The 25708-nt window shown below is 40.4% G+C and overlaps 1 protein-coding gene across 3 annotated transcripts; it reads left to right on the top strand.

Annotated features, from left to right (window-relative positions):
• The first annotated feature begins 216 nt into the window (after nt 1-216).
• On the top strand, nt 217-25331 carry prdm15 (PR domain containing 15). 3 transcript variants are annotated; one of them, XM_077547578.1, is made up of 24 exons: nt 217-295; nt 800-839; nt 941-1034; nt 3694-3847; nt 3920-4072; nt 4151-4256; nt 4344-4400; nt 6674-6868; nt 8152-8361; nt 8461-8555; nt 8636-8723; nt 8803-8970; nt 11581-11675; nt 11752-11883; nt 12872-13024; nt 13114-13277; nt 17479-17558; nt 19143-19262; nt 19344-19475; nt 19550-19633; nt 21102-21277; nt 21363-21443; nt 21792-22013; nt 23996-25331. In XM_077547578.1, exons 2-24 carry the CDS (start codon nt 809-811, stop codon nt 24533-24535), a joined length of 3330 nt encoding a protein of 1109 aa, XP_077403704.1. In that variant the 5' UTR covers nt 217-295; nt 800-808; the 3' UTR covers nt 24536-25331. The 3 variants fall into 3 exon arrangements, with proteins under 3 accessions (XP_077403704.1, XP_077403703.1, XP_077403705.1); XM_077547577.1 differs by lacking the exon at nt 217-295 and adding an exon at nt 329-446; XM_077547579.1 differs by lacking the exons at nt 217-295; nt 800-839; nt 941-1034 and adding an exon at nt 1523-1637.
• The last annotated feature ends 377 nt before the right edge of the window (nt 25332-25708 follow it).

The following is a 25708-nucleotide window of genomic DNA, read 5'->3' as shown; positions in this document are numbered from 1 at the left end:
ATATCTTTTAATATGGATTATTTGCCCTATGCATATTCAGAAAAATATATTTTTTTAAAAATGAATGAAAAGCAGTGTATTTCAATTTAAAAACAACAATTATAATTGTACTGCTACGAGAGAGAAAACGACGTGAACATGAGCGAAACGTTCGAAGGCGCTATCTTCATAAATACAAATTTGCCTACAACTCCCACAATGCACCAAGTGTCTCATTTCCGGTCCTGCGCCGTTTCTGGAGCGGATTGGAACCCGGAGTCAGGATTCGATAAATGAAGTGTCTTTTGCAGAACAGGTAAGATATTTCACCATTAATATACGTCGGACACCGACAAAATCTCGGCACAGTTAAGCAGAAAATGTGTAGCCGCTTTGTTTTGTTCGCTGCGACTTTCCCTTTGTCGCCTCCATTGCTGTTTGCTGGACGCCGAGGCACTGCGACTCCGGTTTGGCGCTTTGCGTCTCCCGTCCATCCGCCATGCCGACTGTTCTTTGTTACATTTTGTTCCGAGACCAGACGCTCAGATCGGAGTTAAAACCCGGCTACACTTTAGGAGCATCTGAAATCCTGGATCTACTCGGAGTGCTCACGTTAACATGTTGGCTCCAACTATGTCGCCTGGTTCATGTTGCCACAATACTGTTTTGTTTGCGCTTTCAATACAGCCTCGCATAAAATGTATCTGCAGATGCACCATTTCATTTATATCTGTCTGTTTTTTCCCTCGCTCTTATATTAACACTGTCAACTCTTTGGTTTCCTACTTGTGACAACCTTCCCTCTTATTTGTTGCATTAGGTCTACAGAATGGCAGATCAGATTCCAGATGAGTGCATCTGTGAGTATAGATCCCCCCTCGAAATGCGTATAAGTGTCACAATGGGAGTGTGTATTGTGTCATGACTCATGACAGTTGTGGTGTATGTACTGTATGTACAGGGTGTGAGGACTGTGGGCAGTACCATGACTCTGAGTGCCCTGAATTAGGACCCCTGGTGACTGTCCAGGACTCTTTTGTCCTCAGTCGGGCCCGGTGAGCTTGCACCTAATTGTACTTTTGACTGGTATCCATCGGTCTATTAATTATTTGAGATTTGCACCGTAAAACAAGTACAAGTGTGAACTTACCTCTGATCTCACTGCACAGAACTTCTAAAGAGCTGAACGGTCAGATTATAAATCTGATCGATTACAGGCTGATTGTTGAATTTAAAATCAATCAGCAAGCTCTGCAGGAAGCCCGATAACGATCTTCAGCTGTGTTGGCTGGGGAGACATGGAAAACAAGCTGCATAGGGGTACTCGAGGACCGGGGCTGAGAAACAGTGGTATAAACTATACGGTATGGGTACAGATTAGGCCAGAGGTGGGCATTGAGGGCCAGAGTCCTGCAGGTTTTGCATGTTGCCTTTCTCCAACACAGCTGATATATGATCAGCTCATCAGCAAGCTCTGCATAAGCCTGATAATGATCCTGTTGATTGGAATCAGCTTGCGTTGGAAGTGCGAAACCTCCAAAACCTGCAGGACTACGGCCCTCGAGGACCGAGATTGCCCACCTCTGGATTAGGCATATACAGTTTGTAGGCAGTTAGTATAGGGGTGGGGATGGTACAAAAATAATAATAAGTAGACGGTATGTGCTGCTTTGAAGACCCCCTTTTTCTTTTATCACTCAGTTCCTTAGACCCCAATATTAGATTTGGCAGAGGCACTTGAATTTGAAATTTTTAATGAATATATACGTTTTCTCCTGTAACCATTAAGAATGTATACGTGTATTTAAGGCAAGGTGTAAAATGTCTGAAGTCGTCTTGTTTACATTTAACAAATTTAAAACATAAATCATGCATTCTACTAAATACTGTCTCAAATGTTCTCCAATTTCAATACTGTAAATGTATAAGGATCGTATGCCGAGAAACGTTTCTTGGGAGGAGCAATATGGCGGCTTCAAAAGTGTCTGCCTTTCGGCTGTCCAGTCATATGTTCAGATCAGTGGTCTGGACAGGCGTCCGTAGACAGCGATTCGGCATTGGACAAAAACAGGCCGGCCAATCAAATCCGTCTATTAGCTTGACGTCGTCTTCGTGAGCAACGTCACTCATCGGCGCAAGTTGTTTCAACAGCGCCGAGCTTACTGATAACGGCGTTCAAATATCAAAACAGAGTGACTCATGACACCATGAATATTTACGTTTTTCCCGCAACATGTTGGATTTTTACTTTGTCTCTGGAGAGAAAAAAAATACTTCAAAAAGTCTCTTTTTTGACGTCACGTCTACTCTTCACTCATTGGTTTATTCCACTGTCTGTTAGCTCATGTTTGCCCCGCCTCAGAAATGTGACTGATAGAACGGTTGACTCTCCGGCAAAGCCGCGAGTGAGTTTGGATTTCCAGGCTACATTTCATTAGGTACATATCCCGAGCTAGCTTCTCGGGTGCGCATTTACTTGCTAGGGACCCAGCTAGCTAACACAAGGGGCTAAAACCAAACCGTGGCAGGGTTTTTACTTTCTGGACCTTGATTTGCCACCTCTGAATAGTAGTAGTGACTTTCTAAGCGGCCACCGTGAACAAACACACGTGAGACGTACGTTTAGGTCAGTCGTCAGTCCGACTGAAAGGTCCGTTGGTACTTGACCCAGTTAGTGACGATTATATCGTTACACTGACCACTTCCATCAGTGATTAGTCAGTCTTTTTTTTTTTTTAAGTTTCTAGCATCAGTCAGTACCAGGGTTGTTATAGTTTTGGAATTTTCATTTTTATTTTATTTTGAGTTTTTGTTTTTAAAATTTAGTCAGTTTTAATTAGTTTTCAGGGTAGTTCTTAGTTTTAGTTATTTAAAAAAATGCTTGGTTTTAGTTAATTTCAGTATTAGTTTTCTTTCTTTTTTCCTTTTTCTTTTTTTTGTGTGTATTACTTGTGCGCAGAGGTGGCAAATCCAGGTCCATAAAGTAAAAACCCTGCCACAGTTTGGCTTTAGCCATTGATGCTAGCTAGCTAGCTAATAGGTAAACAAGCACCATGGGAGCTAGCCAGGGAGCTAGCTACCTAGCATCTAGGGTTAAAGCCAAACTGTGGCAGGGTTTTTACTTTCTGCACCTGGATTTGCCATCTCTGCTTGTGCGCAGTATTTAATAAACACCATGGTCAAATGAGAAAGTAACTCATTTCTTACTTAGCGTTGCATTTCAGCTGAGTTAAATGAAAATGCAGACAAGCACGCAAAATTTTCGCCTAGGAGCAACATCTGAAGGTGCTTCACTTCTGTGTGACACGTTCAAACGTCCTTATTCCGGTTAAATAAATATACTTAAAATCACATTTATAATCATCCCCAAAGGTTCATGCGTTAAATTAATTACCAAAGACTAAAACAAATTTTTTTTTTTGTCATAATTATTATATATAAATTGTAGTTTCAGTTAGTTTTTGTTTTTTTAAGAGCATTTTCGTTTTTTATTTTATTTCGTTAACGAAATTTTTTTCTTTTCTTTTTTCCGTTTTAACTAAAATAACCTTGGTCAGTACTAATGGAATGTTCACCTCTGCTACATATCTTCTAGTAATATTTTTTATTCTTGTACTGTATTAGATCTCATCACAATGTACTGGTGTACTTCATTTTGAAGAAGCGCAGATACAATAAAAAAAACGTTTTTACTCTACAACCATCTTGTTTCAGCTCCACAATTCCAAGTAGCCTGGAGATCAGGCCGGTGGCAGAAGGTGGCGAAGGAGTTTTCGTCCAGCGACGGCTGGTCAAAAGGACTCGTTTTGGGCCCTTCGAGGCTAAGCGGCTCCCTGTTTTGGACAAGGAAGGAGTATTTCCCTTAAAAGTACGATCAAGTGATTCCTGAGGTATTGGCAGTTTGCAACATTGGTCTACATCCCTCCCCTTTGATGAGCAGATCTTCCGGAAGGATGGCGTTGTGGTGTGTTTTGACTGCAGTAGTGAAGATGACTGTAACTGGATGATGCTGGTGCGACCTGCCACCGATCACCGACACCAGAATCTGACAGTTTACCAGCAGGATGATGAGGTGTTTTTCAACACATCCCAGGTTTGTATGCACACCCAATCGCAGTAGACGTCTGAGTTGTGTATTTGCAGCTCGTCCTTTCTGACATTTGTTGAGCAGGATGTGCTGCCAGGAGCTGAGCTGAGGGTCTGGTATGGAGCTTTCTATGCCAAAAAGATGGAGAAGCCCATGCTCAAGCTTCCAGTTCTGCCGCTGCAACCTCGAGGTTCATAACATTGTAATGATGATGTGTTATGTTATCCTATAGAACAACCAGGTAGTTGTATCTGACTATCGTCTGGGTCTATAACAGAGACTTATGCGAAGACCAGCTCCTCTCCACCCCCTGTGACGAACAACAAAAATGCAGGTAAGCCAGTTCAAACTATTCTCGTAAGTGAATGTGTGGATGTCACAACCTTGCTCTATACGAAAATTAATATTGTGGGAGACTGTATTGTAAAGACGGGGCTAGTTGTCATAAAACCAATCCTTAAAAATTATGGATGCAGTTATATAATTCAAATGAGGGTAACTCCAAGACACTCATTTCTAAGTTCACAAAACCTGCTGACACACTGCAATCACATTTTTATTCCACTGATTTCTGTAATACCCTGGCCTCATTTTGAAACCTCTAAAATCTAAATTATCTACCAGCAACTCACTTTCTTATCTATTCCTAACCCTCCGGCTCAATTCTGTTCTCTGCAGTCACCCCCCTATCTGTCAACCAAATCTCCAATTCAGAAATCCAAAACCTCTACCTGTCAATTTGACCCTCTCCCGACTGTTCTTGTCAAAGCCTCTGTTCCGGCGCTCTCCCCTCTCATCACTGACATTATTCAAACTTCCCTCTCTACCGGCACTGTACCCTCCCGTTTTAGAACTGCTGCTCTCACTCCCATACTAAAAAAAACCTGGCTGTGATCCCTCGGACCTGAACAACTACCGACCCATTTCAAACCTTCCCTTAATTTCCAAACTTCTGGAAAAAACAGTTGCTGCTCAACTTCGTACTCACCTTTCCTCCAATAACCTTTAGGAACAATTTCAATCTGGCTTCTGTTCCCTCCATTGCACTGAAACTGCCCTCCTCAAAATCTCCAATGACCTCTGGTTCACACTCCATCCTCCTTCTACTTGATCTCAGTGCAGCCTTTGAGACCATCTCTCACTCCATCCTCCTCGACAGACTTTCTTCCATCGGTATCACCAGCACCCCCCTCTCCTGGTTCCACGCCTATCTTTCTGAAAACACCCAGTTCATCCAGCTCAAATGTTTTATGCTCTAGCATAAAAAAATATTGTTTAACGTATAAATACGTTTTGGGGAGAGCAGGACAAAGTATTAAAAAACATATTTGTACGTTTTTGGGATTGAATGAGTTAAAAGTATTTTCTTACATTTATAAAAAAAAACCTGACTTATTGCACTTTAAGACATTTCAGGGTGACTCTCCCAATCGCATGTTGTTTCTTTAGGAACGCTACGAGTACGAGGCTTACCTTGCTTTCTTTATAGACGTTTCACATTGCTCGGTAGGGAGCCAGACGTAAATAACAATGGCGGCATATGTCCTAATAAAGTTTCTACAAAATATATTAAACTGGAAATGATTTTTGAAAAACGAATTGCATAGTTATGTTAATAACAACCAAATAAATAATATAGAGCAAACTTGTCATGACAGTCTCTTCTCAATTCACATCAGGTTCCGATGTGATTTCCAGTTCTTCCAGTATTTTTCTCCTTTTATATAGGAATGTCTCAAGGAAAATGTCAGTTGTTCCATACTGTAGATTTCCTGAACTATTTCCTTCCATTCTATGATAGTTGGTGGGTCCTTATTTAGCCACATCCTAGTTTGTGCTTTTCTGCCACCCGCTATAAGTATTTGTATCTGTATAATATCTGTCCTGTTTTTTTTCCCCATCTCAATTGGCACATTACCGAGGTACATAACACTAAAATTAAGATCAAGTTTAAAGTGGATTATTGAACTAATTGCTATTACAACATCTGACCAGTAGGAGGAAATAGCGGGACATTCCCAAAAAATGTGAAACTGACCAGCAGACATGTTGCCACACAATCTCCAATACTGACCCAGCTCAGGTTTATGTGCCTGTATTGTTTTTTTAAAAAAATATTTTCTCGTTAAATTCCAGTCGGGGTTCCTTTTTAAGGGTTTATACTGCCTTTCGTCTTAAGTTAGTTGGTTCCAACTCCCCGTGTTCTTGAACAGGATTACTGGTGTAGAAAATGGTTGTATAATTTATTTCCATTGGTTTTAGTTAGTTTTGATCAGCGTGTAGCATTAGTAGCTACGGTTACTAGGTGCTGGAAAAGCTTGAAATTTGATCTACAACCAGCTCCATTTTGACATCAGAAAAGGTGTATGAACATTTCATTTAGTGCAACCCAGACAAGAAAGTATTTTATGAAAGCCAGGTGACACTTTCCTTAAAAGATGAGCTAGCTAGTCTAGCCTAGCAATGAATGTCCGGGCGAAAACACGAAAAATTGCTAGCTAGCTAAAGCTCTATCGAGCTATCTAGCTCTCTTTATGTGTAATAACTATGCTGCTTTTAACTATATCTATTGTCCTTTGCTTTCTCTGCACACATCTTACATGACAGATGCTACCAGTAAGGTGATGGCCAATACAGAAATTCCAGAAGACTCCCTACCACCAAAGGAGGAGATGATAGTGGGGTCCAGTGGAGAGCTTCACTCCCCAGCTGCTCAGCCTCCCGTGAAAAGGGGGCTCACTCGTGGAAGGAGAACTAAGGGCCGCAGGCCTCGACCTGTGGCAGCCACAAGCAGGAGTAAAGGTGAGAAAAACAGAAGTGGTCTGTCTGTCTGTCCTGTCTGCCGGTGCAGTTTCATTATTTGTTCTCAATTGCTACTACGCATTGACCGATATTAGATTCTGACGGTATAATAACCGTTAGCAGAAATCTTGCGGGATCACACTATTAATATTACAGCTCTAAAATTGCCTTTTTTTGGAAATACAAAGTATTTAGGTAAATAAAAACAGCACTTTTCCATTGAACAACCATTTTCATTTTTTTAATAAAATGTACAATATTTGGTACATTTAGAAACATGTATCATGTGAAGTTTATTGTATACATTTTGTTCGTACACTTTTTGGCTCCCATTGTGAATGTCACAAGACCAAACCCAGAAATTTCAACGCAAGGGCACTTAGACGTCAATTTCAGACAACATCAGAGGGATTACAACGGAGGGGTTCATCTGCTTAATTCTTATTCCACCAAATTGCAATATTAACTCATTCACTCCAAGCCATTTTCCCTGAAGCAACCCCATTCACTCCCAGTTGTTTTACTGGATTTTGACTGATTTTGCAAGGCACACAGAATATTGTGTTATATGGCTATAAAAACATGAAACCTACCAAAAGAAAGATTAGAGTCTTTTCTTTCATCAAGAAAAAAAGTATATTTAAATCTGTTTCCGTTTTGCAGCAATTAGCATTAGAATATAGCTAAGTTTCATCATTATTCACAAATCTGTTTGGAACTGTGGGTCAATGAGCTTTTTGCAACATGGCCCTGGTTGATCTCTTATACTCTGCTGCCACCAGAGAAGGCAAATCCAGGTCCAGAAAGTAAAAAGCCAGCCACAGTTTGGCTTTAGCCTCTCATGCTAGCTAGCTATCTCCCTAGCAGGTAAACAAGCACCTGGGGCTAAAGCCAAACTGTGGTAGGGTTTTTGCTTTCTGGAACTGGATTTTCCACCGCTGGCTGCCACCCTATGGTCCTTTTTGTAATAACTACCGTTGCTTCATGTATTCTCTTCAGTTCGGAGGCTGCACCAAAGCCTTCTGTATGCGCTAGCATAATTTTTTTAATATATTTTTTAAACTTATAAATACATCTTTGGGAGCATGGTAATATTTAAAATAGAACGTATTTATACGTTTTGAGGAGCAAATGAGTTATCAGAATACAGAGATCCCCTTAAAGTCAAATAGTTGCATAATGGTTGTGACAAGTTGTAATTATGTGAAAAATGTATTAAGTTTAGCGTCAGTCTGGATAATTGACAGGACAGATGTCTCTACAACATTTCCTCCTGTGTGCAGATGTGAAGCCACCCTTGGCGAGCACAGAGCCGCTTCCTTCCGACTTAGCAATTGCAACAGAAAGAAGAAGCCGTCCTCTCGGGGCTCCAGACGTCGGGATTGTGCATAAGAGACACAAAAGCCGAGAGCACAAGAGGGTGTACCGCTGCTCCCTGTGCAACAAGGTCTTCCAGAACAGCAGTAATCTGAACCGACATATCCGATCACACGGTACTGGGACAGTTTTACTCTAACGTTGGTATCAGTTGTATCTTTTAGCAAACTAGATGCGATTCAAGCGAATCTTCTCTTCATATTTCCTCCCTCCAGGTGATAAACTGTTCAAGTGTGACGAGTGTGACAAGTTGTTCAGTCGAAAGGAGAGTCTGAAGCAGCATATCTCCTACAAGCACAGTAAAAATAAGGTGGGTAATGATGCAGAAATATTTCAGGAGATAATTAGCTTCTCCGTCTAACCTGCAAGTTTTTTTGTGCATCTTAACAGCCTGACCTAGAATACAAATATAAATGCAACACTTGTGACAAATCCTTCCGCCTGGAAAATGCCTTACAATTCCACAACTGTAGGACAGGTAAGGATGTTCTTTGCTTTTTGTTAGATTCAAAATTGCTAACTAAATTGTATCATCATCTTCATCTTATTTTCTGCAGACGACAAGACGTTCCAGTGCGATATCTGCTCCCGCTTCTTCTCCACTAACAGCAACCTCTCCAAGCACAAGAAGAAGCATGGAGAGAAGCTCTACTCATGTGAAATCTGCAGCAAGATGTTCTACCGCAAAGACGTCATGCAGGAGCACCACAGGAGGCACGGCATTGGTGAGATTGAGAATCAGTCTGCTTTCAGGGGCATCATTCTTGAAGGGGAAACATTCAAAATGGTGGGTTGTTTAATCATGCAAGTTCATGGAGTTCTTAGGCACACGTGGGCTGTGTGACTTTGCGCACCTGCTGTTCTGATACCTGTCAGCTCAAATAGCCTGAGTCACAGCTGAACAAGTACAATGAACAACATCACTAGCCTGTGTTTACGCAAGAAATTCCTATTATTGTCTAAAAGGTCCAGTGTAAGCTCCAGGATTTTTCTTTTAAAGGTACAGTGTGTGTAATAAGTGACTACTAGATGTCGCTATAGCATAGAATGCAGCCGAAGGGCATGCATTTAGAAGAACTAGAAGCTATTCTTATTTTTCGTGAGCAAACGAGCATCTTAGCGAGCGACGATGACTTGGCAACCAATGTGAAGCCCAGTGAGCGACACCAAAAGGCCCAACCAGCCGGATCCGGAGCAGCTAACAAGAGTGGCTAGTGGGTAGTTACTTTAGTTATATTCAGAGGTGTCAACCCCAGGTCCCGAAAGTAAAAACCCTGCCACAGTTTGGCTTTAGCCATTGATGTTAGCTTGCTAGCTAGCTAGCTCCCTACAAGGTAAACAAGCACCATGGGAGCTAGCTAGCTAGCATCTGGGGCTAAAGATAACTGTGGCAGGATTTTTACTTTCTGGACCTAGATTTGCCACCTCTGGTTATATTATTAAAATCAATAGTTGTTTTTTAAATTGAGTGAATTATTAGTTCACCACTAGGTGGCGCTACAGATTACACACTGAATTTAAGGCAGTCGTAGTATCATTCTGAACATTTGTGTACATATGCAGTGCCACCCACTGACTCAAACAACACTTTTTTTTTAGTAAAATAATTTACATGTATTTTATTTAGAAATGTTCGATACCACTTTTTTTTTTTTTTCAGACCGAAAGTATGCCTAAGCCAGGTGAATTTGTCCAGCCACTTGGACGATGAAAGATGGCTGTGTGGTTCTGGCAAAATAACATTCACATTCACATCTATCCTGCTAACGCCATACGTTTAAAGAACATCCATATTTGGTTATCTACTGTATAGGTTATTTAGAAACAAACCAAGAAAACCGTTTTGAGAATGTTGTATTCTGGTTATGTGTGGAATACTAGCTTAAGCGGAACGATATGCTTAGCATAGTTTACATGCGCTTAAGATATTTATCAATAATAGATATTGCAGTTTTATAGTAGCGTTAGCCGTTTAATTTAGCAAGATAGTTGGAGAGTAGAGAAAACGAACATCACCTGGCGCTGTGCAGTGTTGCTACTTGTAGGAATCTTTACAAGACAGTACGGCATTTATAAGATGGCTGGTTCAGCCGAGGTTCAGTGTAGCGGTGAAGCACGCTGCTTTCATACCGGTGCACATCTTGCGAGTGGGTTCGAGCCGATTTTGACAAAATCCTTTTTGTTTATTTTTATTTTTTTTAAATGCAATTTTTATACAATAAATTAGTTGTACAGCTAAAAAAAATTAACGTTTGTGGGAAGGTAAATCAAAAGAGAACGTTTGGAGAACGTTACAAAAAGCCATCGTAACTAGGAGCTACCAATGAGTACATTTTCACCAAAACTTACCTCTGGGGAACGTTACGGCAAAAAAAAGCTAACACTGGGGGAAAAAAAATTGTTGGCGCGGGTTATGGACAATTGAGAGTATTCACTTTAATTTAAGAAACGTGTTTTTGGAATTAACTGCACAAAATCCACTCACACGTGGACTACTGTATATGTAAACGCCACACAGGGAGGCTAGACCGCGGATTTGAACCCCCACCACGGAACTGTGAGGCAGATGTGCCAACTACTCGGCTATTGTGCTGCCAGTATGTAAACCAAGGTGAAAACAGTGCGATTTACCATTACAGCTGGAAAACCATACGTACAGTATATTGAGAGTCCTTGAAATAAGTGCTTGAACTGATATTCTTTAGTTAAAATACACAAAGCACACTTAACTCCCCCGAAAAACACTTGCTCCCCAAAACATATAAATACTGTACGTTCTATTTGAAATATTAACGTGCTCCCAAAGACGTATTTATACGTGTTTCTGTGTTACTGTTTGTGTGTGTCTGAACTGAAGAGAACGGTTGAAGCAACGGTAGTTATTATAAAAACGGCCAGCAGGTGGCAGTAGAGTATAAGAGATCAACCAGGGCTTTGTTGCAAAAAGCTTTTTCAACATGGCCAAGAACACTTCAACATGGTCACCAGGGGTGAGGCTCAAACCCACAACCTCACGGATGAGAAACGACCACTCTACCACTGAGCCGTGCCACCCCTAAGACAAACGCAGAGTATGGCTTTCATTGTTCCATTATAGGAGCCCCATGTTTGTTTTCACCTCCAAACACTAGGGGGCAATGTGTGTTTGTGATTTTTACATCTGAGCAATGGCCAAGTTGTACTTAATTGGGGTTCCACTGGTGGACATGTGTTACTGATTTAAGGAAGCAAGCAATTTTTTACCTGAATGTAGGGGATTGTCCACTTGTAAAGATATTTTTGTTACAAAGTGCATCTTTATTAAGTAGATCTAACATTCGACCACATTTGAACAGGGCCAAAGCACATGAAGAAAGAGGAGTTGGAGACCAATGGAGAAGAAGCCACCAAGTACAGAAAGGAACCATCACCATGTCCCATCTGTGGCAAGGCGAGCTCTCTTCCTGCGAGTCCAGCACTCGCACAAGATCTCAGGAGTTGACCATTATTCTCATATTTATGAACAGGTGTTCTCCTGCCGAAGTAACATGAACAAACATCTGCTAACTCATGGCGATAAGAAGTACATCTGCGAGATCTGCGGACGCAAGTTCTTCCGAGTGGATGTGCTTCGCGATCACATTCACGTTCATTTCAAGGTCAGGCGTCTATCGCTAGTCCATTTTCAGGCTCATTTTTCATTCGTTAGAATACAAGAAGCCTTATTATTAGGGGTGTCAAAATTAGTGGGTTCATTTTGACTTAATTTAAAGTTCCTTTAACGCCACAAATTTTTTTAAGGCACAATAATGGAAAGCCTGTACTGGGGCAACTCCAGTTGCAATGCAGCAGACACGTCCATGTCAAAATTGAGCAGTAATAAATTTGATAATAATGCATATATTTGTGGAGACTGGGGCTCAAGTTTTATTTTACAATTTTAAAAATGTGCAGAATTTCATGTTACTTCATGTTAAAAGATTAGATGGCTCTTAATATGAAAAGAAAAATGCATGTGAGCTGTCACTAATGCCTTACAAATGCAATTATGCCATCTAGTGGCATAAAAATGGCCTCAACACATCAATATCACACTTTTTTTTTTACAGTTCATCTTTTTAATTTTAACTCAATTTTATGAATTATTGTGAAATTAATGTCTCAATGACTAAAATATGCAGCCATATTGTATTCGTTTAACATTTCCCCCCACTTTTATGTTAACAAGAGTATGAAAACTTAGGAGAAAAATATTTTATTATACATTTTATTGTACATTTAGAACAGATATAACATTTGCGATTAATTGTGAGTTAACTATTGAAATTACGATTACAAATTTTAATCGCCTGACACCCCTACTAATTATTAGTAACTAACACATACATATAGTACATACAGGAGAAGTAATTGATTCATTAGTTATATATGCATTCAGTATTTTAGCACTTATAACTAGAACAGCCTCTAGCAATATTTGATTGTTGTTTGAACAGTAAATTAACAATTATTAAAATGACAACACAAAATATACATTACAAAATTACATTACCACTATAGCAGGTAGAAACAAGTATTTTCTGAATGTATCAATCCCAGGTTGTCATTACAATTTTTTTTTTTTTTAATGAGCCTATTTTGTTGCAGGATATTGCCTTAATGGATGAGCAGATGAGGGAGGACTTCATCAAAAAGATCGGCATTTCAGCAGGCGACAGCGACGAAAAGGACGACGATGATGATGATGATGATGAAGATGATGACCCCGAGCACCACAAGTACAACTGCAAGAAATGTCAGGTTAGCTTGGCCCCCGTCGGGCCAAACGTCATCAAGATATCAACGTGATCCCACATGAATTCAGATGGCTCCTTTGTCCGTGCCTGCAGATGTCGTTCGCCAAGGGCCGAGAATACCTGAAACACATCACTGAGCAGCACAAAGAACGCGGCTTCGGCTGCGCCATCTGCAACCGACGCTTTGCACTCAAGGCCACGTACAACGCCCACCTGGTCATCCACAGAGAGCAGCTGCCGGACCCTTTTGTGCAAAAGTAAGGATTGTATTGACATGAATTCTGTTTCCAAATTTGATTTACTTCACGGTAGGCCTGAACAATCAATCAAATTCAAATCAACGTCAGAATGTAGTAGAATGCAATTTTCAAATCGCAATTAATGCAATTTAGGAAAAAACTAAACAAAAAAACTCCGCTTTATTTTGATCCGTTGAACCGGTTTCACATCTCAATTAAAGGTACAAGCCATGCTAATATTGATATTGCATTCCCACAATATGTTATTATGATTTTTATTCTCCACACTTTTTTGCCGTGTAACAACTCCCACATAATACTTCCAATTTACACCATTCTAATTTGCTTGAAAAATTCACACCTCCCGGGGTATATATCGTCTGATTTCACATTACTTACAGTATTCTCACAATTTAACGTTAAATACTGTATAAACTTTTCCCCATTCATTTTCAATGCGACAGGCACTGACATTTTTCTATGTCCCACTTGCCGCACCCACTTTCATGCATACAACTGATTGTCATTACCACCTATGGCGCAGTTGGTAAGGTGCATTGTCCAGTAACCCGGAGGTCGTGAGTTCGAATCCCACCTTCGACTGTGCATTGCAAATATATCCACGGCTCTTTATGCTAAGCAACAGACATGTATACCAACTGACTACCATATCAAGAAATGCATTATAATTTTACTGAAATGATTAAATGCATGCTAGCTTTCAGCATCAGATGACACTTTTCAAAATAAATACGCTATGAGCCATCATTTCATACAAGTCAAGTTAGCTCAATGGTTAGAGCAATTCAAAAAAAAAAAAAAGCATGCCTTCCACCACGGAGTACCTGGGTTCAAACCCCGCTTGGGCCACATTTGAGTACTTTAGTCATTTATCTTTCAATTTACTTCCTAAGCACATTCCGTTCCGTTCCGTCTTCAATTCCGCTTATCCGGGCTAGGGTCGTGGGGCAGCAGCTTTAGCAGGGAAGCCCAGACTTTCCTCTCCCCAGCCACTTCAGCCAGCTCCTCCGACGGGATCCCAAGGCGTTCCCAGGCCAGCCGAGAGACGTAGTCTCTCCAGCGTGTCCTGGGTCGTCCCCGGGGCCTCCCGCCGGTAGGACATGCCCGGACCACCTCCCCAGGGAGTCGTCCAGGAGACATCCGAACCAGATGCCCAAGCCACCTCAACTGGTTCCTCTCAACGCGGAGGAGTAGCGGCGACCCTGCGGAGGAAACTCCTTTCGGCCGCTTGTATCCGGGATCTTGTTCTTTCGGTCACGACCCACAGCTCGTGACCATCGGTGAGGGCAGGAATGTAGATCGACCGGTAAATCGAGAGCTTTGCCTTTCGGCTCAGCTCCTTCTTCACCACAACGGATTGATACAGCGTCCGCATCACTGCAGACGCTGCACCGATCCGCCTGTCGCTCTCCCGCTCTAACCTATCCTCACTTCTGAACAAGACCCCAAGATACTTTTAACTCCTCCACTTGGGGCAGGATCTCATCCCCGACCCGGAGAGGGCACTCCACTCTTTTCCGACTGAGGACCATGGTCTCGGATTTGGAGGTGCTGATCTTCAGCCCAACCGCTTCACACAGATCACTGCTTGAAGAAGCCAGCAGCACCACATCATCTGCAAAAAGCAGAGATACAGTGTTGAGGCCACCAAACCGGACCCCCTCAGCGCCTCAGCTACGCCTAGAAATTCTGTCCATAAAAGTTATGAACAGAATCGGTGACAAAGGGCAACCTTGGCGGAGTCAACCCTCACAGTAAACGAATGCGACTTATTGCCGGCAATGCGGACCAGATTCTGACACCGGTCGTACAGGGACTGAATAGCCCGTATCAGAGATACTCCCGAAGCACCCCCCATAGGACTCCCCGAGGGACACGGTCAAACGCCTTCTCCAAGTCCACAAAGCACATGTGTACTTGTTGGGCGAACTCCCACGCACCCTCGAGGACCCTGCTGAGGGTGTAGAGCTGGTCCACTGTTCCACGGTCGGAACGAAAACCACACTGCTCCCCCTGAATCTGAGATTCGACTTCCCGACGGACCCTCCTCTCCAGCACCCCTTAATAGACCTTACCTGGGAGGCTGAGGAGTGTGATCCCTCTAAAGTTGGAACACACCCTCCGGTCCCCGTTCTTAAAAAGGGGAACCACCACCCGGTCTGCCAATCCAGAGGCACTGTCCCTGATGTCTATGCAATGTTGTAGAGACGTTTCAACCATGACAGCCCACAACATCCAGAGCCTTTAGGAACTCCGGGCGGATCTCATCCACCCCTGAGGCCCTGCCACCAAGAAGCTTTCCAACCACCTCAATGACTTCGACCCCAGAGATAGGGGAGCCCCCAGAGTCCCCAGACACTGCTTCCTCAAAGGAAGGCGTGTCGGTGGAATTGAGAAGGTCTTTGAAGTATTATCAATACAGATTCATGACGTCCCGAGTCGAGGTCAACAGCACCCCATCTCCACTATACACAGTGTTAATGAGCACTGCTTTTCTCTCCTGAGACGCCGGATGGTGGACCAGAATTTCCTCCAAGCCGTCCGGAAGTCGTTTTCCATGGTCGTTTTCATAAGCACATTCCGTTCCGCTTTTCAGCATTCCCATGCAATTTCTGCAGAAATTGCACTTTGTTTAGTTTATAAACTAACCTAGGATTAATACGGCTAGTGCATTTGACACCAGAATCAAGTGTTTGGGTGATTGAGTACACTTTTCACAAACATCTAGTTAGAACTGAGTTTCCAACTTTGCACATCAAAATAGCAGGCAAATTAATAAATGTCTGTACTCAGGAAAGAAAATCTATTCGCTAAACTGAACTGCATACTGGAAATGAATTACAGTACGCTACGTCCTTCGTCAGCCAGGAGGAGTGGCCTATATAAGGTTTGAAAGTATATGTGACCTGCTCCGGAAAAATGGTCCACAAGTGAAGTAATTGAGGAAAATAGAGCAGGAGGTCGATTATGTCGATTTTGAGATTTGTCCAAAAATAGCCTCCTTGGGGTTTCTATTTTCATTTCACAGCAGCACAAAGGTAAAAAAATTAATAGAAGGGTATAAAAATAAGCAATTATTAGACAGTATGTATCTAACTATGGGACTGTTTTTAACCTAGCTGCTAGTTGGCGCCGTCTGTTTAATAAAAAAAACAACCCGGATTTCTCCGCCACAAATAGTTTATATAAATGTTATGAGGAAAAGCGGTTCTGATATTGGATGGGCAACAACCAAAAAAAAGTCGAAATACACGAAAGTGAACAGAACAGTCATCCTACCTTGGAGTACGTTGTCGTCGGTCGGTAACCGGCGAATTGTAATCCAAATCAGAGATCTCTTCCCCAATGAATTGATTTCTAGTCGAGTCAGGAATTCAAAATGTAGTCTGTAATGTAGACTCATCATGTAATAATGTATTGTAAATACTAATGTAATGTTTTGATCGCTTGCCGATGTTGTCTGTTTCATACGACGCCCGACACGCCGCTTCTTCGATGTGTCAGAAATGAACCATCTGCCTGCATGCGTCGCAAATACTACTACACATTTTCACTTGATGCTCTTTTAGGTGGGATGACATATATTAAAAAAAAAAAAGAGATTTGAAATATGAAACTTGAAGATGAAAAATGACCGTGATAGCCTTCCACAAGCGAGTCACCCCGACACTCTTTGAATGTCTCATGATTCGATTCGATTCTTTTTGGGTCTGTGATTCGATTTTCAATTAAGAACGATTTTTGATTCAAAATGATTTTATTGACAATGATTTTTGCAAAGAATTGTTATGATCTACTCCAGTCTGACTCGCGAATGCTAATTAGCGCGCTACTCGCGGCACTTTTATCACTCTCACAAAACATGCTCCACGCTGAAAAAAAACTATTGGAGTAACTTGATCATGACTTTTTTCTTCTACTCTCTAATGTGGCTACCACTTAACAGTGTATTAGACCGCGTAGAACCACACTGCCCCTAAGTGGCCAAATCGGGTACAACATGAACAGCGCTCCAAATAAAGGCACACATAGACAAAGGCAAAACAGTATAAAATAATTTAAATACAATTTATTTTGGGACGTTTAAACTCGAGTCTGAATCGTACTAAATGAGAATCGCGATTCTTATGAGAATCAATTTTTTTTGGGCACATCCCTAATTGTTATACAGGTAAATTTATTGCTTGTGTTTCTAAAGGTACATCCATCCATGTGAAATTTGTGGCAGAATCTTCAACAGTATCGGCAACCTGGAAAGGCACAAAATCATCCACACTGGTAAGATAATTCAAATGTTTCTACACTTGCCTTTTTTCAAGTATTAAGTACACGTTTTGCATAGGAAACATCTTGTGTAATCTAAACTAGGGATAGAACGATTATCAGCCAGGCCTTTTTGCGAATCTGAAGGCCGATAAAGCTGGTATCTCACTGAGCGGTGAATGCTTGTAAACGTAGCAAACTTTAGGATTTTCATCAGGATTTGTAAGATGTTTACATACAGTTGTTACTTGTCGCAAAGACATTTTGAACATATTCAGAAAAATTTTCACTGTCTGCAAAGATCTTTTGAGACCTTTTACGAACCCTGACACCAAATTTAGCTACATTCGCATGCATTTGTTGGGAACTTTTCATTTATGGATTTCTTTAAATTTCTACTTAAAAAATGATGCTGACACTGGAGACTTGTTTTTAAAAAATAACAATGAAGAAATTATGTTGATATTTTGGAAAACTTTATTTAAAGTAGAAAACTTTACAGTATTATTTATTTGCTAAGTTTTTAAGTTAGCTTAACTCATTAATTTCCAGACATTTTCACTGAAGCAACCCCTTTTGCTCCCAGCTGTTTTGCTGGATTTTGACTGATTTTGCAAGGCCCACAGAATATTGTGGTCTATTGCTATAAAAACATGGAACCTACCAAAAGAAAGAATGGAGTCCATATTAGCATTAGAATATAGCCAAGTTTCATCATTAATCACAAATCTGGTAAAAACAGTGGGGGAAAGAGCTTGTTGCAACAAAGCCCTGGTTGATCTCTTATACTCTGCTGCCACCTGCTGGCCGTTTCTTGTAACAACTACCATTGCTTAAAGCGGCCTCTTAAAGTCAGATGCTGCATCAAAGCCTTCTGTATGCTCTAGCATTAAAAAAAAACGTATAAATACGTCGTTGGGAGCATGGTAATATTTCAAATAGAACGCATTTATACGTTTTTGGAAGCTCCCTGCAATTTTTGTTATAATTTTCAAACAAAGCTGTCAATTCTTTACATGTTTAAAATGAAAAGTAATTTGTTAAAAAAATTGGCACCTGTTATTTTCTCCTTTGCTGCAAATGAATATTGGCTTGAAATATCTGTTATCGGTCTCCTTGACTACTAATAATTGGTAGTGCTGTCACTATCGAATATTTTTAGAATCGATTAATCTATCTAATCTGATTCATTTTAATTTTGCATTAAAGGCTATACAAAACATTTCCCCTGATTACAGTTTATGAACCAGTGATTGGTGGTTAAAAAAAGGGGGGGGGGTGGCGGGGTTAATGTTGTTCCTATCTTACTGGTTCGGTCATTGTTTTCCAAAGCAAAAACAGAGGTTTGCAAATGTCTTATTTTGATTAAACACAGAAGATAATCAGTCTTCATTCATGAAGGACAACATAAATCAGTGAACAATTGCTGTTAATATGCTGACATCAGAGGATTTGGACCATTTTCAATTAAAAAAAATGGCTGATTAATTGTCGATTGATTTGATGATTAATTTTGACAGCTCTAATGATCGGTATCTGCCTTGAGAAAACCATATCGGTCTATCACGTTTCTAAATCTTAGTGTTGTGCATCCTGCAGGGGTGAAGAGCCACTGCTGCGACAAGTGCGGCAAATCCTTTGCGAGGAAGGACATGCTGAAGGAGCACCTGCGGGTCCACGACGACATCCGAGACTTTCTGTGCGCAGAGTGTGGGAAAGGTCAGCTCCTATTGTGCACGAATACGTAGCTGTTACTTGGATTGTTCGGACATGATGGGACCTACTGTGTGCCCTGCGCAGGCATGAAGACCAAGCATGCCCTCAGGCATCACATGAAGTTACACAAGGGCATCAAAGAGTACGAATGTAAGGAGTGTAACCGCAAGTTTGCCCAGAAAGTCAACATGCTCAAACACTATAAGAGACATACAGGTGAGTTTATTGTTTGAAGATGCTTCGTTAAAATGAGCCATTTATTGCATCATATTTTGTGCGTGTGTCCGTAGGTATAAAGGATTTCATGTGTGAGCTGTGTGGCAAGACATTCAGTGAAAGAACAACTCTCGAGACACACAAACTCATTCATACAGGCAAGTTTTATCTGATGTAATATTTCGTCTTAGTTGGTGCTTATGCCTCACAAAAAAAAAAAAATGTGGATTGGCTTTTTCAACTGTAGGTACAGTTGTCACATAAGCAGCCATTATTTGCCATAAAATCCTGTCTGCGCCTTCTTTGTTACTGTCTCCCTGATCTGTTTTCTTCCTGTCTTTTCATACATTTTTGAGAGTCATCCATTTCTTGGTCAGAGGTGCACAATCCAGATCCAGAAAGTAAAAACCCTGCCACAGTTTGGGTTTTGCCGCTGATGCTAGCTAACTAGCTCCCTAAAAGATAAAACAAGCACCATGGGAGCTAGCTAGGGAGTTAGCTAAGCTTTAGTTTTTACTTTCTGGACCTGGATTTTCCACCTCCTTTTCTTGGTAATGTCACTCCTGTGCCAGATTTTATTTTTTTATTTTGTATTCTAGTCACTTTGAATGGTGTCATGTGTGCGCTGACGCCCATGTAACATGAGTTTGAATGTGATTGTTTTCTCAGGGCATTGAATCACGAGCAAAGTGGTTAATTGTGAACTCCTTTACTCCTTAATATTTTTTGTGTGTACATTCTCAAAAGGTGAGATTACTAACTTAATATTGTATGCGTAAACTGCTCTGTTAGTGCGCAAATGTTTGCCCAAAGTATGACGTCATATCAGTTTGTGCTATCATGTTATTTAGGCTGGTATGCAGGCTAATGCTATTGATGAGCCTCATGTGATGGCGGTTTGTCTATATTGAATAGTTTGGCTACAGTTCAATGTATGAGATCAATGTATTTTGAACATCTGTTCTTTCTTAAAAAAAAAAAGTGTACAATCACTTCTGCATATCACTGTTGTCCGGCTTTTGTGTGTCCCGGTGCTCCTATGAGCTAATTTGTTGGGGGCATTATGCTTCTGGTGGGTTAGTATTAGTTAGTATATTTCCCCATTACAGGACTAATAAAGGCTTATTCTATCCTAGCTTGAACATATGGAGGACCAAAATTAAAAATAATTAAGTTACTAAATAAATGACTAAAGGTGAAAATAAAAATGGATATAAAAAATATAATAAAAAAATTAAATACAAAAAATAGATATAAATGGAAATAAAAAATGAAAAAAATATATAAATCAATAAATAAAAACGCGTGTGTATATATATATATATATATATATATGTGTGTGTTTATGTGTGTATATATATATATATATATATATATGTATGTGTGTATGTTTATGTGTGTATATGTGTGTGTATATATGTATGTATGTGTGTATATATATATGTATGTGTATATATATATATATAATGTTGTTTTTTATTTCCATTTATATATTTTTTTTATATAATTATGAATTATATTTTTTATATACGTTTTTATTTTCACTTTTATTCATTTATTTATTTTTAATTTTGGCAGTTTTGGTCCTCCATATGACCAAGCCTCTCCCATGTTCCTTCTCCACAGTGGGAAAGACCTGGACTTGTGCCACCTGTGATAAGAAATACCTGACGGAGTACATGCTGCAGAAGCACGTGCACCTAACCCACGAGAAGGTCGAGGCCCAGTCGTGTCAACTCTGCGGCACCAAGGTTTCCACGCGGGCCTCAATGAACCGACACCTGCGACGCAAACACCCCGATGTGAGCAGCGTCATTTTTTTTCCCGTTGGCCTTTGTCATGCAATTACACATGAGCCAGCTTGTTGTTTGCCTTTTGTGTTTCAAGATTGTGCCTGTGAGAATTGAGGACTTTGACGAGTTTCAGGAATCCCCAACAATCAATGACTCGTCTGCCAGTGTTGCGCAGGTTTGTTTGGAGCCTAAAATAGTTTTTTAAATATTTATGTACTATATATACAAACGGGGATTATCTTTTTTACATGTCATGTCACCCATAGGTGCCAAATCCAGGTCCAGAAAGTTAAAAACCCTGCGGCAGATTGGCTTTAGCCATTGGTGCTAGCTAGCTAGCTAGCTGCCATGGTGCTCGTTTATCTGCTAGAGAGCTAGCTAGCTAGCTAACTAGCACCTGGGGCTAAAGCCAAACTGTGGGAGGGTTTTTACTTTTTGGACCTGGATTTGGCACATCAGCATGTCAATGCATTTTATATGGGTGTGTATGTGAAATGTAATGAATTACTTCACAATCCCTCAGCCAAGCCTGACGTTGGTAAAAGACAGCCCGTCTCAGGAAAGACCCATCCGACCGACTCGCCAGGCTAAGAAGAAGCAAAGAGTCACGGCCGAGCCAGAACTTTCCGGATCAGACGAGTACGTTGATTTCACAGAGCCCAGACAGGAACCTCCACAAGAATTCAACGCTGTCATCGTTGGTGAGGAGACAGAAACCAGCTCTGCGGTGCAGAGTATCCAGCAGGTACATATTGCATATTTATTACATTACATTACAGAAAAAAAATATTCCGAAATACAGGGGGAAAAATTATTCTGAAAAATAGCACCAGCTTCTGTTTTTCAGAGTTTTCTTCTTTTTTTTTACCTCTAAACGGCAAGTGACTTGTTGTAGACTCGCTAATGGCGGACACTTTGCCGCATCGTACCTTCAACTATATGACTTACTGGCTCAGTTAAGGTAAGGCATGGACCGTAATTAGTAACACACAGTTTCATGCTTTTTTTACCGTATAATATAATTCTAATGTAAGCTAGGTATATAGTTTTATGGAGCATTTAAGTATACAAACTAGAGATGCACGGTAATATCGGTGTCCAACGATTATCGGCAATTATCGACCAATTTGACGTCAAACAGATAATCAAGAAATCTGCCGATAATTATCAGCAATTATCAACCAATTTGATGTCATACAAATAAACCAGAAAATAAAGAAGTTCGCTGATAATAATAGACATGCCACATTGGTCCATCTGTTGTGTTTGTGGCTCAAGTTGTGCCCAACTCCTCAACCCCTCCCCTCGCCTATTTCAGTGTTGCATATTTGTGACGTCTTAATGCGCGCGACCTCGTGTTCACAGAAGATTCATCATGGCGACATGGCAGTCGCCAGTGGGGGCTTTGTTTACTGTGTCTCCCGAAAATCTTACCCTCAGTTTTTCGTTGCATTTTAAAAACATGACTCTTTTGTTTTGGCCAACTCTGAATGAGTTACTGGTTGTCTTTGAAGCAGAGAGATCAATACAATTCAGCTTCATGGTGCTTTACACAATGTTTCAATGTATTTGTACATGTTAGACCAGAAGGATGCGAAAGTATATTTGTATTCAAGTTAATTTTGCAAACAATTATCGGCTTACTTATCGATTATCGACATCGGCACTTTCTAAATTATTGGTATATCGGTTGAAACTAGCATTATCGTGCATCCCTAATACGAACATGTCAATCGATCGGCAGGATTTTAGTAAGTTAGTAGTTAGAAAGCGTATTGTATGCGGCGGGAAAGTGTCCGCCATTAGCGGGTCTGCAATAAGTCACTTAAACTCTGAAAAACAGAGCACCCGCTTCTGTTTTTAATAAAAACAAGGGGAAAAAAATATTAGATTTTTTTCTGGTTTTCTGAATATTTTTTTCTCCTGTTTTTTTATGACAGAAAAAAATATTCAGTAATTCCGTACTACGTAAGTGTTGCATTCACTTGAAAAAAAAAATACTTTTTTTGTGTAAATTTTTTTCTGCTTTTCTGAATATTTTTTTCTGTCATAATTTTTTTTTCCAAAAAACAAGAAAAAAATATATTCTGAAAAACAAGAACAAAAATTCAAAAAAAAAAAAAAAACAAACAGATTTTTTTCTTCAAAAAACAGAAACAAATATATTTTTCCCTGTTTTTATTTTTTTTAAATGTTTTTTTTTTTCAGATTTTTTTTTTCTTCTTCTGTTTTTCTGAAAAAAATGTTTTCTTGTTTTTCGGAATATTTTTTTTCTTGTTTTTTGGAGAGAAAAAACATTAATGCCAGAAAATAAATATTCAGTAAAACAGAAAAAAATCTGAAAAACTGAAAAAACAATACACAAAAAATAGTCGGGAAAAAATTAATTTTTTTTCAAGTGAATGTAATACGCTTCCGTATTTTTTCAAGATTTAAAAAATGTTTTTTTGTATGCAGCATAATAGCTAAATGCTGCTTCACCAAGTTTGCTTTTCCTAGTGCTGCTTCAAATATTCTGCATTGAGAAAGATAATAACAGTAGATATATTAATATGGATAAAATAAAATAATCCATTAGCAATCCCTAGACAACAAATACAATTTATTATCATGTTCAATTAATTTAATACTGTTTAGACATATTTTTCCTAAAAATTGTGAATTTCCAACGCGTAGTTGCCAAAATAAAACCTTACTACTCTAGCTCCTATCTTGCTATCATTTCAGGTGGTGGTTCTCACTGACCCCAGCGTCCCATCCAACTCCTCCCCCAACAATTCAGTGGGGCTGAACAACATCACGGTCACGCCCATCTCCAGCCCACCCCCAGCTCAGTTCACAAGCCTGCAGCCCGTAGCCGTCGGGCACCTGACAGCCGGCGACCGGCCCCTGTCGCTCGACAACTCCATCCTCACTGTCACCTTCGACACGGTCAGCAGCTCGACCATGCTCCAAAACAGGCCCGTCGACCTTGTCCCGGAAACCGTCGGTCCAGCAGCGGGAGGAGGACAGTCAGCCCAGTCGGTCGCACACTTCATCAACCTTGCAACTCTTGTCAACCCCATGAGTCACCAGCTTGAAGCACAAACTCTGGCCTGGAGGCCAGTAGCGACGGCCGAGGGCCAGGTCACCCCTGTGGTTGAGGGCCCCCAGGGGGAGGTTCACGGGGTCCAGAGTCAGGGGCCCGAGAGAGGGCAGGCAGGCCAAAGTCAGCCGCCCACGCCACAGCAGCAAAGCGGCGCCGCACGGCAGATGTTCAGCTACTAATGAGGTGCCGGTCACCTCAAGCTGTTGCGTGTACAGACACTTTATAAAACATATCGATTTGATCATTGTCACCCAGATGCCTCTACAGTGCCATTCAAGTGATTTTTTTCCCTGAAAAATCAAACTGTTACAATAGTAAATTGAGTCTTAGGGGGGAAAAAAGACAGAGCTAGTTCTTCTTCTTTTTTTTATGCTTTACCAGCCTTTTAATTGTGTATGTTATTAGGATGAAAGGGCTTAGACAGAATTATTTATTTTTTAATCATGTGTTAAGTGGTTGTGGCTCTGTTCTGCTTTATTATTAAACCAAGTCCTTTGTTCTGTGGCATTATACTGGGTATTTTGCTTTCACTATTCAAACGCCTTTAACTTGAGAAGGACGGAGGCAGAGCGTGGGGGTGGGGGGGGCGGTTAACTTTCAGGCACTTTTGTGGAAAGAGTTGATGCATTTAAATAATTAAAATTATGGGTTCCAAATTTGTATGTACTGCGGAGTGTTAATTATGTACATATTTAACCATACAATATAATGAATATACTTAGTTTTTATAACTTAGCTTTTTGCAATACATTATGCGTCCCTTATTCTATGTTTTTTATTTTATTTTTTAATGTGTGTACTTTTTAAAAATAATAATGAAATGACAGTTGCTTAGTAGAACATTTGTTCAGTGTTTAGGACAATCACAATTTTGTACTTAATCCAAAAGGGTAACTAATGAAAAAAAATGTAAATGCAAATTTGCACAAATGCATGCAAAGATATTAAATGAAGTTGATATGTTGTTTTTTTAAACGTGACTTTTAGTAATAGGGTGGAATTATTAACAGTGAGTTTCAACATTGTTTTTACTAAGCATATTAACAAAACTATCATTTAAATATTTTAAGAACGACTTTCGTTTACTAGTAATGAGCCACAGTATGATCAGACGGATGACTGAAACGTGACAAAATTATGTGAATTAGGTTGACGGCCTAAATTGTATTGAATAACCAATCACGTTACTTCGTGTGTGTGTGTGTGTGTGTGTGTGTGTGTGTGCGTGTGTGCGTGTGTGTGTGTGTGTGTGTGTGTGTGTGTGTGTGTGTGTGTGTGTGTGCGCGCGCGCGCCACAGACTTGCATATGAAAACAAACCATGTATTAACGCCATAGACTTGCATATGTAGTC

The sequence above is a fragment of the Vanacampus margaritifer genome, chromosome 16 (assembly GCF_051991255.1).
Source record: "Vanacampus margaritifer isolate UIUO_Vmar chromosome 16, RoL_Vmar_1.0, whole genome shotgun sequence".
Taxonomy (NCBI): domain Eukaryota; kingdom Metazoa; phylum Chordata; class Actinopteri; order Syngnathiformes; family Syngnathidae; genus Vanacampus; species Vanacampus margaritifer.
This window is presented reverse-complemented; position numbering and strand designations above follow the sequence as displayed.